At 37.0% G+C, this 17,550-nt stretch overlaps 1 protein-coding gene across 5 annotated transcripts in view; it reads right to left on the bottom strand.

Moving 5' to 3' along the window:
• Positions 1-64: 64 nt before the first annotated feature.
• The window catches only part of HECTD1 (HECT domain E3 ubiquitin protein ligase 1), a 91,968-nt gene continuing 74,482 nt past the window's right edge, over positions 65-17,550 (bottom strand). For 4 of the 5 annotated variants that reach the window (XM_024551345.4, XM_024551346.4, XM_024551347.4 and 1 more), the window contains 15 exons: positions 16,830-16,986; positions 15,473-15,695; positions 14,196-14,250; positions 13,801-13,983; positions 13,200-13,407; positions 13,032-13,117; positions 12,690-12,817; positions 11,322-11,523; positions 7,481-7,618; positions 6,595-7,202; positions 5,181-5,259; positions 4,962-5,055; positions 4,188-4,338; positions 1,261-1,405; positions 65-1,155 (listed from right to left, as the gene is read on the bottom strand). In XM_024551345.4, coding sequence (XP_024407113.1) covers positions 1,018-1,155; positions 1,261-1,405; positions 4,188-4,338; positions 4,962-5,055; positions 5,181-5,259; positions 6,595-7,202; positions 7,481-7,618; positions 11,322-11,523; positions 12,690-12,817; positions 13,032-13,117; positions 13,200-13,407; positions 13,801-13,983; positions 14,196-14,250; positions 15,473-15,695; positions 16,830-16,986 — 2,595 coding nt within the window. In that variant the 3' untranslated portion in view covers positions 65-1,017. The remainder of the gene's footprint in view (positions 1,156-1,260; positions 1,406-4,187; positions 4,339-4,961; positions 5,056-5,180; positions 5,260-6,594; positions 7,203-7,480; positions 7,619-11,321; positions 11,524-12,689; positions 12,818-13,031; positions 13,118-13,199; positions 13,408-13,800; positions 13,984-14,195; positions 14,251-15,472; positions 15,696-16,829; positions 16,987-17,550) is intronic. The other variant, XM_045188246.3, reaches the window with a different exon arrangement.

Raw genomic sequence — 17,550 nt, 5'->3', positions numbered from 1 at the left:
AATACTTTAAGATTACAACAGTTGGATCATAATTAAGCATGTGAGCATATTTCTAGCTTTCCAGTTTCAATAAATGTACACTATAGAAAAAAAATAAATTTCTTCATGTAATAATTTCAAAAAACTACATCTCAATGATTCAAAATGAAAAGCATCTGGTTAAACTGGTGGTTGCAGTGAAATAGTCACATGACACAGTTTTGTACGCTGCAAACATTTTAATGATTATTGAGCATACATTTTGGAAATTTTTTACTTCAAACTGCAACAAGTTAAATAATTGTTTATAATATACAAAGAAAATACAATCAAAAGTAAAACTCGCTTTAAGTGTGCCTTGCATCTAGACCAGTGTTTTTTTCCTTTTCCCCTTTATATATCTTTATTTTTGAACTGCACAAACACACTTAAGAATTTGATCTTTATAGTATGGCATTTAGGAAATAAAAATATACTCCCACCTCAAAGAAATAAAAGGTTGTGCATGATTATATGCCAAACAAAGAGAGAACACGAGAATACTCTGATAGTGCAGGCATCATTAACACAGGGGGCGGGGGGAAGCTTGAGATGCTCATTAACTCTCTATGTTTTACAGAAGCAGGATTTTTGACCAAGTAGCTTAAAAGCCAGCAAAACAGGGATTGGTGATGGCAACTGTAGTGTATGAAGTATGAAATGACAAACTTTACACAAACACACTGTTAGAAATTTACCGGTGAACACTGAAGATCTGAGAAGCGTTCTTTGGGAGTCAAGTAGGACCACCTTATTCCAGTCACATAAGCCCTTGCAGCAACACAGTGTTCTGTGCGATATACTTGCTGGCTGGGTAGTTATAGGATTTGTTTTGTCATTAGCAGCTAACGAACTTATTCCACATGGTCTGAAAGCCTTAATGGTGGAAAAAAAGGCAAGTGTCATTAGCGTGGAGGATCATATACTTCTCTTCACACAAGCACAAGAGGCTTCACTAGTATATTAAAAGTCTCTGATGTCTCCCATTGCGCTTCAAACTCAATTGAGATGAAAGCCTTTTTCCATTGTAGCAGCTAGCAGGCGCTCTCTCATGATTTCCTCCGAAGAATATTCCGGCAACTTTAGATAATGTACACAAGTATTCACTGATGGATAGCTTGCATCAGTAGCATCAACCTATAGACAGAAAATTGAAAATAACATAACACCACAACTTTAAATATTTCTTTCTTTTAATCTTTAAGTAACTAAATTGGATTCCCCACTAGCTAGAGTTTGTACCTTGCGTACAACCGTGAGTCTGGGGTGTAGGTTAGCCAGTCCACCTGGGGGTAGAGTTGAACAGCCAGTGGTGAACTGCAGAAATGCTTTCCTTTCATCTGAAGACATGCCGCATAAAACCCTCACGAACCTCAGGAAACCAGGGCTAAAAGAAGAAAAATAGTTATACTGATTTGACAGCTGATTTAAATGAAAAACACTCCCAGTAGTTGGTAAGCCAGCAATAACCACCAAAACAATATCCACACGTCAGAACAACTGCACTGTCTAGAGACTCGTAGGTAAGTATGAAATGAGATGACACAAACTACTTTAAAAACATCCTTTAAGGCCTGGCTGGGTGGCTAAATTGGTTGAAGCGCTGTGCCGAACAGCAAAAGAAGGGGTGGATTCGATCCCCAGTCAGGGCATGTATAGGAGGCGCCTGGTGGATGTTTCTCATTTCTTCCTCACACTGATGTTTTTCTCTCCCTTCCTCTCTCTCTAAAGTCAATACATATACCTTCAGGTGAGCATCAAAATTTGAGAGAGAGAGAGATGTATCTCCTTCAAGGTTTTTGTACTCAGTAAGAACTGCAACACTGATGGAGGATACGGATCAAACATGCAATGCAGCCAGCAACTCAGAAAAGCTCCAATACCCTTGCACTATTTATCCCAATATGACCGTGTAGTCAAAGGAGTAATCCATTCTTGTTACAGTGAAATAAACTACCTTTATATGACAAAACATGTATGAATTTCACGATCATTATGTTGAACAAAAAGAAGCCACACCTTAAAGAATACATAACTGCAAGCAAAATTAATCAATGGGAATAGTGATTTTTTAAATTGATTTTAGAGAGAGGAAAAGAGAAACATCGATTTGTTGTTCCACTCATTTATGCATTCATTGATTGATTCTTCTATGTGCCCTGACTGGGGACCAAACTGTAACCTTAGTGCATGGGGTCGACACTCTAAACCAACTGAACTACCCGACCAGAGCGAGAATAGTAATTTAATGACTAGAAAAGAATATGATGGGGAAGGGAACTTTCTGGAGTTGTTTCTATTCTGTGTACCAATTACACAGTTGTATTCCTGTTGCAAAAATTTTCTAGGCTATACATGAAATCTGTGCACTTCCCTGTTAAACTTCAATAAAAAGTTTACTTTAAAAAATGCTATATAGCTCTGACCGGTGTGGCTCAGTTGGTTAGGCGTCATCCCACAAAGCAAAGGGTCACCGGTTCAATTCTCAGTCAGGGCATGTGCCTGAGTTGGGGGTTCAGTCCTCTGACGGGGCAAATACAGAGGCAACCAATCAATATTTTCTCTCACATTGATGTTTCTCTCCCCTCTTTCTCCCTCCCTCCTCCTCTCTCTAAAAATAAATAAATAGCCCAGGCTGGTGTGGCTCAGTGGATTGAGTGCTGGCCTGCAAACCAAAGGGTTGCTGGTTCAATTCCCATTCAGGGCACATGCCTGGATTGCAGGCCAGGTCCCCAAGTAGAGGACATGTGAGAGGCAACCACACACTGATGTTTCTCTCCCTCTCTTCTCTCTCTCCCTTCCCCCTCGCTAAAAATAAATGACCTTTAAAAAAAAAATTCTTAAAAATAAAATGCTATATAAACAATATCTTTTAAGTTTAAAATAATTCATAATATTTGTATTAGTTTGGGAACTTTAAAAAAATATATAGGGTCTTGTAGTCTTGAAATGTCAGTGGTATGAAAAAAATTAGTTGAGGGACTGTTCCAAATTAAAAACATATCACAACAAAAAGCAACTTGATACAGGAGGTACATGGCTGAAGAGAACGCTATTAAGGACATTATTAGACTATGAATGATAGATTGGTTAATAGTATAGCCTCAAGAATTTGTTAGCTAATGTGCCTACATGGGAGAATATCCACACTCTCAGAAATGTACACTGAAGTATTAAAGAGTGAAGGGACATGATAAACATAACGTTCTCAGATGGTTTAGGAAAATAGCATGCCTGTGTGTCTATACATACACACACTTATTATGTGCAGGTGTGTATGTACATGTATAGAAAGAAATATAGCAAAGTCTTAAGTACAGGTGAATCTGGACAAAAGATATGTGGGGAATGCTTTCAACTATTCTTCAACTTTTCTATAAATTTGAGATTATTTGAAAATGAACATTTACAATGGAATAGCACTTGGCTATTTAAAAAAAAAGAAGAAAGAAAATCTTACCCTTTCCAATAGCATGGATGGACCTGAAGAACATTATGCTAAGTGAAATAAGCCAGTCAGAGGAAGACAAATAACATATGATTTCACTCATATGTGGAATCTAAGAAACAAAATGAACTAACAAGCGAAATAGTGACAGACTCAGAGAGCACAAACAGCTATGGGGAAGCCGGGGGAACAGGGTTCTAGATGGGGGGTTGTGGAGGGATTGAGCAAAAAAGACAATGAAAGTGAGAGAAAACTTATGGAAACAGACAACAGTGTTGATCTGGGGGGGGAAGGTATGGGGGATAGATGGAGATAGACAGAGCCTTGAGCACACAATACACTGTACAGAGGACATGTTGTAGAATTGTGCGCCTGAAACCTGTGTAACTGTTAACCAGTGTCACCCCAATAAACTCAATAAGGAAAAAAATAAAATGTTAACATAAAAGCAATAAAGGCTAAGAGTTTACAGTTTACTAAATTTTGAAAATAATGAACAATTAGAACAGTGAGAAAAGGAATCTGAATTTAGCCAAGACTCAGTTGTCTTTCTGTGTAAACTCAGTCTTGCTAATGGGTATGCTTCCTGGTAACAGTGAGTTCTAACTGCTTTCTCACCTACTTTATAAATATAATTCACTGAATCAAAGTTCTTTAGATATCATCTACCATTTGACTTGGGGACATAAACGATTTTATTTTAAGAATAACCAGCACATACCTGTCACGTGTATAGCCCAACTTAGGTTCAGTATAATTGATAATATCCTCTGCTGCCCAGGATGGTGACTGGTTTCCACAAAGGATCATCTGGACTTCTTCATGACTGAAGGAACTTAATTTCTCCATTGGAAAAACTTTATTAAACCCATCTACATTATGTACACAGAAAAAAGCACAACTGAGCTTCTAAATTACAATTTCCAAATACCAAATTTTAAATAGAAATATTAATAAATGTTTGAAAATATGTACAGATTAAATAGCCTGAAAAATCTGTGTTAGGGTTTAAACTGAAACCCCTGCTCAATATCACAAATGTGAACAGAGAATATTCAGTCACTATGGTCAGCACCAAATTTTAATTTCCCATTGTACCATATAAGCCAACCAAAGCTATGCTTTCATTTTCAAAATCAGTTAGTTTTGAAAGGTCTAGTATATTTGCTCCAATCTTCACCAGAAGAACTTAGGTTCTAGCATGGTTTAATTCATCTTAATCATGTAATGTGGAAGGAATGCCACCTAATGACCACTACAAATGAGGAAATGGACCCAAAGGCGCCCCCCACCCCCAACTCAGAAGTAGCAGCTTGAGTGTATGCTACAGCTTGCCAATGTCCCAACCTGTTCCAGGTGCTGTGCAGGACTGTTGGGAAGACAAAAAACTGGAGGGCAAATCAGGCAATTACCAGCAATTCTTGACCGAAACAGTGCTTTAATTTCAAACGCCTCAAAGTGAAAGTAGAGGAATTAAGTGAGACTTAAAAATTACCTCTAAAGGCTTCCATCTGTTTCTGAATACCCGTATGCATACAAAAGTCAAACATCAAATCCACATATTCTTCTGCATTATCCATTGTTACCATCTGCAAAGAAAAATTTGCCAACGTTATTGTTTATATCTAGGAATGTTTCAGTAGCACCTAGCACAACTGGCTTCAGTAAGAGGACGATTCTGAACTTAAAACTGTATCAAAAGCAAAATTTTTACCTCATCCTCACCACTTGGCTTGAGATCCACAGCTGTAAAACCATATATTCTTGAGGAAGGGCAAAACTGGAAATTTAAACTGGAAGGACAAATAAGGATTAGATTAAGATTCAGCTACCACTGGTACTTAATTTTTATAACATTGCCACCAAAACCATGAGCCCCCACTTCCCCAGCAAAATACTCACTATACACAGTACTAGCTTAGATATTAAGCATGAGGCATTTTTAAATGCAAATCCTGCCCTGATTGGTGTGGCTCGGTTGGCTGGGTGTCCTGCCACAAAGCAAAAGGTCACGGGTTTGATTCCTAGTCAGGGAACATGCCCGAGTTGCAGGGTCAGTCCCCACATGCCCCTGCATGTGAGAGGCAACCAACTGACGTTTGTCTCTTATTCTCTTTCTCCTTCCCTTACCCTCTCTCTAAAAATAAATAAAATCTTTTTTAAAAATGAAAAATAAAAAATAAATGTAAATCCTCTACACAAAAACTATTAGGCCAACCTGTTACCTAATCTGGCTTTGCAAGAATGCATAAAACCACCACCTTTCCATATTTCATTTTCCCGTTATGGTACAAAATGAATGAACTAAAAATTTTTGCAATGAATTACGGTAACATGTTTACAAGATTTTTTTTTTCCGCCAGAAGAAAATATCGCTTTACTGAAGTTATTCAGGCTGTGCCACCACCCCACCCTCCATCAAACTCTGAATACAAGGGAGGGAGGGAGGGAAAGAAAACTATGTGGTCACCCCAAAACCATAGTAAAACATACCAAGGTTATAATAATTATATATATATATAAATTAATAGAATTTTATCAAAAGTCTTGCGAGTTAGATAATGCAGCCATTGGGAATAAGGCTTACTTACAGAGTAAGCTGCTTTGAGCTTTGCCATGTAGGCTACATATTAATTAGCTAACCTGTCTGTCTAAATATTTGTGGTTTTTGACTTTTTCACATCAGATATATATTTATCACATTTGACAAATCAGATAATCTTTCAGAGGTTTGTTGACTAATAAACTATATTCAGATATTCTGAGTTAATGTATAATACCAGCAAATCAAAGATTCAAATCAATAATCAGTATTTCCTGCCCAGGCCAGGTAGCTCAGATGGTTAGAGTGAACTACCAAGGTTGCAGGTTCAATCCCCAGTCAGGGCACATACAAGAATCAACCAATGAATGCATAAGATAAGTAGAACAACAAAGTGGTGTTTCTCTCTCTCTTCCTTTCTCTCTCTAAAGTAAAAATTTTTTTTAATTAAAAGTAGTATTTCCTATAACGCATTATTGTTCTTAACAGCCTTTTACTGAAACATTGCAAATCTGTGGGGACAAAGAAACAAAAGCTTTGGAACTCATTCCTCCATTAGGTTGAAGAATGTTTATATAAAGCTTACCCTAAATCCTCTATACTAAGTGGAGGTCCAGATCCTGATGGATTCTTCAGCACTAGTTCCTGTAATTTTGTGTTCTTCTCATCTTCAGAAAGACCTTTGTTGCTTAAAATCTGGCGCCTCTTGATGGCAAGGTCTTTAATTTCTTTTAAAAATCTGGCTCTGTGTGGGTTTACTAGTTCAAAGTCTTCCCAAGTTAATATTCCATTAAACCAAGCTGGGGGTTTTGGTTTGGGGGGATCCAGAATAAACTCTGATTTTGAATCCTCTTCAAAGCTTCCTACTGAGAGTGAATCATGACCTTCTTCTGTAGAAGCTTCAGACTGACTTTCAGTACAGTGTAAGTCTCTATCACCTCGTGACTCATAAATCAGTTTACTGATGTTGCTTTTAATGTCACCCATACACATAAGTTTAAAGAAAGGTTTAGAAATAGGCAAGTCCACAAGTCTATTGTCTTGGATGCATTTGGCCAAGAAAATTCCAAGGAAATGAAAGAGTTTTGTGACCCTTTCAAGCTCATCGCTGTCTTGTGGAAACGGAGCCGTGAACAGCCCACATGATCTCTGCACATAGTATCCAGGGGGTTTCAACCCTCCTCCAAGATCGACCTAATTTTTTAGAGGGAGAAATGTAAATAAAATTAAATATCCATAAACATTAAACATCTTTAATTTAGCTATCTAAAAGTATTTATATACACGTTTTATTAAATTAGTTTTTGCGACTATATATTATCCTTCAAAAGCATTTTAATAATATTAAGATTACTGAATAGTAAATTAAGATTCAAAAAAACCTGGCTTATGTCCTAAAAGTATAACTTATTTTTAATAATTTCTAAAAGCAAAATCACCAATCAAATCCTAAAACGGAAAATAAATCTTACATGACGGGACTCATCATCTGGAAAGTTATCATCACAAAGCCAAGCTCCCAAGTCGGTTCTTTGGAATTCTGCTGCCACCAGAGCATAAAACTCTAATGTGGGTCCCAAGCCAGTTCCTTCTTCTCCTAAAAATTCAACCTAAAATATGAACAAATAAATTGCAGGTACAAGTGAGCTTAAGCGATCCCATTCTTGCCACAATTAGTCATAACCAATCTACTAATATACTTGTTCTATAGCAGCAGTATAATATAAGCAACATGGAAGTATTTTTAACTTTCCTTGTATGTTATTACATGTCTAAACACTGGTGAGCATTATTCATAAATTTACTTCTCCCAACAACCCTACAAAATAGATAGCAGTAGTTTCATTTTATCCATGGGGGGCTATGTTCCCAAACCCCCAGTGAATGCCTGAAACTGAGTAGTACCTAACCTTATGTATACTATATTTTTTCCTATGCATACTTACCCATGAAAACTTTATAAGTTAGGCACAGCAGATTAACAAGAGCAATAAAATATAACAACATACTGTAATAAAAGTTACATGAATGTGGTCTCTTTCTAGATATTTGATATCTGAACAGCTACTAAGTGACTAACAGGCAGGCAGCATGTACAGCGTCACAACACCAGAGAAACGCATGATTCACAGACGGCACAATACTGCATCATGCTCAGAACGGGGGTACTTTGAAAGTTGTGAATTGTTCATTTCTGAAATGTTTCATTTAATATTGTCAGACTGCTGCTGACCAAAGGTAAAGGAAACCGCAGAAACTGAAACATTAGATGCAGGCAGACTTCAGTATGTGACCTCCTTTTCACACCAGAGGAAACCAAATTTCAGATAAAGAGGTTAAATCATTTGCTCGAGGAAATGATGTTTATAGATTTGTATGTGCCTATGTAACAACAAAACCTAAACTCTTCCACTTAATTCTTACTTTAGGTAATCACTTTAAAGGTTTTTATCCATACTCATTCAAAAAATGATTTCAGGCAGCTTACAATGCACACAGTGCACAGTAAAACTAAATAAGTAAATAAGGATTATTTATATTCAGGTTAGAGGAATATATGGGTAGAAAAAATAAACCTTATACATTTTCTAGAGATATATTCACTGGGATCATCTATAATCCAATGGATAAACCAGCTGGTTCAAATCTGTTGGCAGGACAAATAATTCTACTATCCCTCATATAAGAAATAATATGTATATAACATTAATCAATAACGCCGACACACTGGGAGAGAACCAAGATGGAGGCGTAGGTAGACACACTGCGCCTCCTTGCACAACCAGAACTGACAGAAAATCAAACAGCAAGGAAGTCCAACAACCAAGGAGATAAAAAAGAAACATTCATCCGGACCAGGAGGAAGGGTGGAGAGGGGCAGCCAGGGTGGAGAGGACTCGAGGCAAGATGGCAGGACCGAGACTGGTGGAGTGTGGGACGAACGGGGCAGGCAGTCCCACCACTAGCAGACCCTGCGGCCCCACATTCACGCAAAGATAAACTGGGACAAACAGCAGAGGAGCAAAGCAGACCACACAACCCAGGGCTCCAGCATGGGAAATAAATCCTCAAACCTCTGACTGAAAACACCTGTGGGGGTTGAGGCAGCAACAGGAGAAACTCCCAGCCTCACAGGAGAGGTCGTTGGACTGACCCACAGGGGCCTGGGGCGTGCACAAGCCCACCCACTCGGGAAGCAGCACCAGAGGGGCCCAATTTGATTGTGGATAGTGGAGGGAGTGACTGAAATCAGGCAGAGAGCGGAGCAGGCGCCATTGCTCCCTCTCGGACCCCTCCCCCACGTACAGCGTTACCCCCCCAACACCTAAGGCTCCGCCCCTTACATTACAGGCGCGCCAAGACAAAAAAAAAAAAGGACGAAATGAAAGAACAGTTAAAAGCTCCAGAAATAATTTAACTAAGCAGTGAACAGGTACCCAACCTATCAGATGCACAGTTCAAGACATTGGTAATCAGGAAGCTCACAGAATTGGTTGAATTTGGTCAAAAATTAGATGAAAAAATGAAGCCTATGCTAGGAGAAACAAAGGAAAATGTACAGGGAACCCATAGTGATGCGAAGGAAACTGGGACTCAAATCAATGGTGTGGACCAGATGGAAGAAAGAAACATCCAACCAGAAAACAGTGAAGCAACAAGAATTCAGAAAAATGAGGAGAGGCTTAGGAACCTCCAGGACATCTTGAAAAGTTCCAACATCCGAATTATAGGGGTGCCAGAAGGAGAAGAGGAAGAACAAAACATTGAAAACTTATTTGAACAAATAATGAAGGAGATCTTCCCTAATCTGGCAAAGGAAATAGACTCCCAAGAAGTCCAGGAAGCTGAGAGAGTCCCAAAGAAGCTGGACCCAAGGAGGAACACACCAAGGCACATCATAATTACATTACCCAAGATGAAACAGAAGGAGAGAATCTTAGAAGCAGCAAGAGAAAAGGACACAGTTACCTACAAAGGAGTTCCCATAAGACTGTCAGCTGACTTCTCAAAAGAGACCTTACAGGCAAAGAAGGGACTGGCAAGAAGTATCTGAAGTCATGAAAGGAAAGGACCTACATCCAAGATTGCTCTATCCAGCAAAAATATCATTTAGAATGGAAGGGAAGATAAAGTGCTTCTCAGATAAGGTCAAGTTAAAGGAGTTCATCATCACCAAGCCCTAATTATATGAAATGTTAAAGGGACTTATCTAAGAAAAAGATAAAAAATAGGAACAGTAAAAATGACAGCAAACACACACTTATTAACAATCACCCCTAAAACAAAAACAAAAGCAAACTAAGCAAACAACTAGAACAGGAGCAGAACCTCAGAAATGGAGCTCACATGGAGGGTTATCAACACGGGAGTGGGAGGGGTAGAGGGGGGGAAAGGTACAGAGAATAAGTAGCATAAATGATAGGTGGAAAATAGACAGGGGGAGGGTAAGAATAGTGTAGGAAATGTAGAAGCCAAAGAACTTACAATTATGACCCATGGACATGAACTATAGGGGGGGAATATGGGAGGGAGGGGGTGGGCAGGATGGAGTTGAGTGAAGGGGGGGAATAGGACAACTGTAATAACATAATCAATAAATATATTAAGAAATAAATAAAATAACTGTTGATTAAAAAAGTACACATTGGTTGTTAAAGAATAGGGATGTAAAGTACTGTATAGGAAATATAGTCAGTAATATTCTAATAACTATGTATGGTGTCAGATGGTTATGAGAATTACCAGGATGATCACCTAGTAAGTCACATAATGTCTAATCACTGGGCTGTACACTGAAACTAATATTATATTGTATGTCAGGTATAATTGAAAAATTAAAAAATGATTTTAAAAAGTTAAAAAAAAATGCCCACAATAACATCTCTATCATAAATATATTGAAATTTATACTGCCATTTGTTGTATCTCTCAATATAGATCAATTATATAATACCAAGCACAATCTAAGTGAAATAGTATTATAAAACAGTGTACTCCAAAAACAGAGAATCCTTTGTGAGTACTACTATTTGGTCCAGGCTTTGCTAAGAAACAGGTAGGTCCTTCAAATAGGCCAAGCATTTCCCCATCTCAAGAGTGAAGATACCATTTGCCGCTCATTAAACCACAAGATCCTGACACCAAAGTGAGCTGACATCCTCTTATGAAAGATGCTCTGCCAGAGGAGGCCTCTGCAATGAGGGCAGAGAAATTCCTCCACACTTCTATCTAATGTAATTTTTAGGCAGTGGAATATATAGCCTGGCTAGTTCTCTGTCATTCCTGCACACTAACAAATTTTACATAAGGTACCTCAAGAACTGATTTCCGATCTGCATGTATTTGCATGACGTTCTCAGCCCATTCCATCAGTGATTCACCACGTGGAACTTTTACTCTCTCATGCTTCAGACGACCAACTCGAAACTCTCCAGGATCATCTCGCCTTACACTACTCGTGGTCCTTGTTCTTTCCACAGTGGCTTCACGTCGGTTTTGTAACCACACTATCGCTCTGAAATAGAAAAATATCTATGTAGCTGCAGTATACAGCAACAGTTAAATGTACTACCAAACTAGCCCATAAAAATACAAACATTTCCTAACACCAGAGAAACTAAAAAATGGTTAAGCTATCTTTATTACCTTGATACAATCTAAAAGTCAGCATTAAAATGGTATTGTGATTTTGGAAGTATTTTCTCAAGTCTGTTGAGATCTTGCTTCCAGGTGTGTCCAATGTTTAGCTCAAACAAACTCTCAACTCTAAAATTTTTTTTTAAATGATAGTGTGATTTTAAAACATTTTCTTTTTAGCAGGGCAGAGGTAACACATCTGGAGTAGGAGGAAAAATCTTAAACTAGGAATAAGAGGGAAGATCTACTCTCGTGTGTGTTACAATTTTTTTGGTGATATCAGGCAACTCGGCTAAGTACTCTGAATATCAACTTCATCTATAAAACAGAAATCATAATCAGTGCTATTTAAACACCAGGCCTGAAGTTCTGTGTGTACAAATGCTTTGTAAATGGTATAAAATGATACAACAATGTAACTTATCAGGAAAACAAACAGCTCCACTCTAAATTATAACATTTTTACATCCATTAGCTACTTTGAGCAAAACAGCCAGAAATTCCCACCCTCATAAAACTTTTATCTAGTGGAAGGAGAAAGAAAAACAAAAATAAGCAAAATATGTAATATATTAAATGGCCAGATGGTAGATGTATTTCAATGTATGAAAGCTATTTGCAAGCATTTAATTTGGTGTTCCTGGAAATTTCAGCAATTAATAATTTATGTATGCTATGTAAGAACTATACAGTATATGCTGACAGAAAACCATATAGTAGACTCTCTGTATCTATGGATGCGGAACCCACAGACACAGAGGGCCAGCTAAGGGACTGAGCACCCACGGATGTTGGTATCCACAGGGTTCCTGAAACGAATCCCCCATCAGATACTGAGAGGATGACTATGCTCCAGCCCACACTATTCCAAGAGAGCATATGTGGGGCTGGAAACCAAGTAATATTTCAATGTTGACAACTCTTCTTAAAAAAACAAGATAATATGTTCTCTTCATCATTCTTGACATAAAATATATTTTGTACATTTTGAGCTTATCTAACATTAAAAAAAATTCTAAAAATGTAAAAGGATACACTCCCTACCTTGATGCACCAAATGCTGTACACGTGAAATAAAGTTGTCTAGTTTCAAATGGTATGAGAAAAGGACACTTGCTGGTTAATTGTTCACACCAATCTGGCAGAGCCCCACTTGCCAATGCCAATGGTTCCTGCAAATTATTAAATAACAATGTCTCAGGCAATTATTTAAAAAGACAAAAGGGACTCAATTCTTAAATGGAATCAAATGAATGCAATGAACCATAAGGCCCAAATCACTGAATCAGAGGGAAGGGAGAGATGGTGGGAGGTCATAAAGGAAGGAGAGGCAATACTTTGAAAGTCCAAAGGTTACAGAGTTAAAAGTTTATCTGATTTTATTACCTCAATCTGCTGCAAAATTTTTGTTGTAATTTTTTTGCTAGTGAATTCATCTGGTGGGAAAGTAAACTGAGGCTGCTCATCACCCTCTGTAAAATTAATGAAATTAATAAAAATATAAACTGATTTGTTTTTTAAAATGCCACAAAATGAAACAGGCTTCTTACAAACCTTCTTGGGATATTCTTGAATAAGGGTCACTTGCAACTATATACAGAATACGTAGAAGCTGAAGGACGTCTTCTACTCCACAAGAATTCTGTCCATTGCCTGCTTTGGCCTGAGGCTGTTCTTTTGTCAAATTAAGAATATCACTACTTTGAAGAGTAGAAATGGCCCCCTGGTTTAAGCCAGACTTTGTTCCATGCTCACAAAAATCCTGAGGAAACAATTAGCAAAACTAGCCATTAATCACATTTTCAAGAAAAGCAATGTATCATCCTATTAGTGTTACTTTGAAAAGGCTGGAATTTTTCAAATAATTGCCCTGTTTTTAAATAAGAACAGTATCACCCAAGTAGAAAATTCATGTGTTCTAAACCATTAAAATTCACAAATAAAATAAAAGCACTATAAGCCACAGTTAAGACTATGCACTAGATTTGAATTCCATAAACCATATTTAAAATTTTAGCATTGGCACATTAATGTTAATTCAACGTCATTTTTATTATGTCCCAATAAACTGCTCTCCCTTAAGAATCTTTAAAAGCTGCAAAACAACGCACAAAGCTATTCCCAATCAAAATAGTGTTTTGATGCCAATATATACCTTATATGCAGCTATGAGCTGAGAACAATTTCTGTTTTTCCTAATACTTTTATTAGTGCCAGTTAATTTCCAGTGGCGCAGGAAAGCGGCGTCTGCATTCTTCTGCAGGTAGGTTATCAAGTCATTCTTTGGTAATTCATCAGTGCCAAGGTACTGTTCCACATGCTCTACAGACCAACAGCCCTACAACAGGAAAAACCAAATGTCGGCCTTTCCTGATTATAAAGTCTGTGCTAGTTTACATGCATTACAAAAGGTAGCTTTAAGATCATGCACTTAATTTAAAGAATTCCACATTAGTGATTTTTCCCTCAAATGTGCAATTGAAAGTGTTAGTTTTTGTCTTTTTTTCCTAAATAGCCAAGAATAAGACCCATTTTCTAAACATAACTTACCATTTTTTCATTTTCCTTTTCCTTGTCAGAATCCTTCATTTCTCTGTACATGATTCTAAACATGAAGACAATATTCAAGTTAATTCATAAATCAAATGACTTGTGGTTATTTCCATTAAGACTTCAGTTTTAATATATATATATATATAAATGATGTCATTTGTTAGCCATATACTTACTACATTAAACACTGAACTCAAGGAGAACTTATGAGAACAAAACATTAGTATTTGTTAAACAGTGAAAAGTAGCAGAAATCATATTCTAGAAAAGGAGTTATGGTTTATAAATTTAGCATTACTGCAAAGAAAATATAAATCAAACCTGGAATTTTTAAAGATATGAAGTAACATGTAAAGGAATTGAGATCAAATTTTAAACACTAATAAAAGTTGGAGAGAAAAACTGGCACGATGACCTTCTGTCCTACCTAAAAAGGACCTGGATTACCTTACTGGACATTACATAAGATTGTCAATGTTAAGAGAACATCAGAAAAATATACTAGCAAATGTAAAGTCACATAAGGATAACGATAAATTTATTTTATATAAATACAATATAAAATATGTATAAATTAATATACGAGGTTGTCCAGAAAAGGCCCAGCCATTGTTAATATAATGAAAATGTTTTGCACAACTTGGATATAACCTGACAGCCAAAGAGAGTGGACTGGAATACACATGCGTGAACAATGACAACTTCACTATACTAGTCAGTGGGAGTGGTAGACGCCATTGAGTGAGCATGTGTACTGTGTGGCCGTCACATTCAAAATGACTGAGTGCAATAAATCTGCAGCAAATTTTGCGTTAAGCTTGCACATTTCACTGTGGAAACTATTCAGATGATTCAGAAGGCTGCAGCTATGGGCAACTGGGGACTAGCAGCTTCATCACAACACCACACCTGCTCGTGTCTGGTATGTCACCAAACCTGCACGTCTCTGCAGTTTTTGACAAAACATCAAATCACCCAGGAGACTCAGCCCAGGTTTGGTGCCCTGTGACTTCTGGCTTTTCCCAAAACTAAAATCACCTTTGAGAGGGAAGGCATATCAGGAAATCTCGAAAAAGTTTTGATTATTTCTGAAGTTCCTTTCAGTTGTAAACCTTAACCTTTCTACATCAGGAGTCAAAAATAATCTTATCTGTTCCTATAAACCAACAGAACAAAAATCAGATCTTTTCTACTATAGTCCAAATACAGAAATATACTGCTTCCTGGCTCAAATACTATGAAAATACATACTTAAAAAAATTAAAATTTCTTACGTGTATGTTGGCTCCCAAATACGCCTAAGTTTATCTGATTTCACATTGCCATTACAGGATAACTGAAGCAATTTTTGTACATAGTAAAAGATGGTTGATTTAAAATTAGTGAGTGGTAATTCAACCTCACGAGTTGTTCCAAGACCCGTTACTTTCAAAGTGAGGGCTAATCGAGGTGATGGAGTACATTCAACTTCTTCCAAGAGTTCTGAATGAGGTGTTCCTAAAAATATGAAAAACGTGAACAACAACTACACTAAAACAACCCGTCCAGAAAGAACACAGCACTAGAAGACACGGCTACATGAAATCTAAACGTTTCTATCATATATCAGCTAACAATATCAGCTACTGAAGAATCTACTAGCCTCAACATTTTTATTTTTTTCAAATGGGAATAATACACCTAGGTTACGTAAAGACAAAGTATAGAGTAGAATTTATGCATATGGTATGAATCTCTCATTTTTATTAGTAAGCACATGTTAACTATACGAATATTTTGGAAACATTTTTATAAATAAGAAAAGTAAAAGTACTCGTATTTCTACATAAAAAAAAAAAATCACATACTTTGGCCAATGACCCGTCAATGTTTGCTTATATTGAATGAGTGGGTTGTAAGGTAAACATAGACACACAAAATCAGGTTCGTAGTGTATTTGGTGGTATACTCTCCTTTTATTAGCACAGGAATCTTTCCCGGTATCATTAGATAAAGTACTTTAGTCACTGCATGGCATCCATTGTACCTTTTAGTCAGATCCCCTTCTCTGACCCTCCCCTCTCCCTCTTAGTAGGTCAGGTCAGTGCAGTGGGCACAACCAGATAATCCAGGATAATCTCCCATCTCAAAATCCTTATTTAATCACATCTGCAAAGTCTGTTTTGTCATGTTAAGGTAACATATTTGTAGATTCTGGAGGTTAGGGTCTGCATTATCTTTGGGGAGCCAGTAGGGTACCTACTCCATGCAAACCAGAGCTGTACGACATGGAGTTGCCACTGAGGCTGGCTGACTCTGGAAGCCCTAACTGAATCCTTTATACAGCTGTTCAGAGTAAAAGATGAACAGGAATAATCCTTAGCAATTTTGATCCAGTAGAAAATAGACTACAAATTATCCATCTTTAAATGAAGCCTTCCTTTTACAATTACACAAATACAAAACAGTGTTTTTAAAAGACTGTATTTATTCTTTTTAAAAGCCTCTATTTTTTAAGGACTTGCAGCTGATAGAAGAGTTTTTTCCTAAAAACTCTTATTTATAACCTGCATTATTACTTTTCTAATTGTATATAATTATCTTATTTGGTATCTATTAAAATTAATTCACAAAAACTAAAATATACTGTACCTGGGGGTGGAATTTCTAGATCAGTTGTCTGTTGGACATTAGTACGACCTGGTCTAGGGTCAAAAGCAGGAACCAAAGCAGAAAACTGCCGCTTTAGTACATAATCATCATCCCACGTTCTCCGTCGTCCTCCTTTAGTTTCATACTCCTCTTCTTCCTGTTAAAATAAAATTTCACATACAAACATTGTAAAACTCCATTATTGTGAAAGTGATGTACTGTCTATAAAATAAGGTAATGTTTAAGTTTTCTCTATACCTATTATACCTCCTTAGCCATATTTTTTGAGCACAAAATTAGCCAACATAAACATAAGTAACTACATTTCTTAACAATTTAAGTTTATCAAAAGTAAGTTGCATTAGTGTTGTTTACACAAATCTACACAACATAAAATGACAAAGAACTATATACATTGTACCAATGTCAATGTCCTGGTTTTCCTGTTGTACTCTGTGTATGATGTAATCATTGGAAGAAACTGGGCCAAGGACACAGAAAAGACCTCTCTATACCATCTTTGCATCATCCAGTGAACCTAATTATTTTTAAATAGGTGCTTTTTAAAAAATGTAAATTGCATTACGTATTGAATTACATAAAAAAATACATATAGTGCTTTGGAGTTGCTTTCAATTATTATGGGACAAAGAGATCACACAAGTTTGACCAAGTGTTGCTAACTTAACACCACTTCCTGCATGTCTGAAAATTTCCATAA

This window comes from Desmodus rotundus, chromosome 7, assembly GCF_022682495.2.
Source record: "Desmodus rotundus isolate HL8 chromosome 7, HLdesRot8A.1, whole genome shotgun sequence".
NCBI classification, from domain to species: domain Eukaryota; kingdom Metazoa; phylum Chordata; class Mammalia; order Chiroptera; family Phyllostomidae; genus Desmodus; species Desmodus rotundus.
Note: the sequence above shows the minus strand (reverse complement) of the source record. Positions and strands in the feature narration are given on the sequence as shown.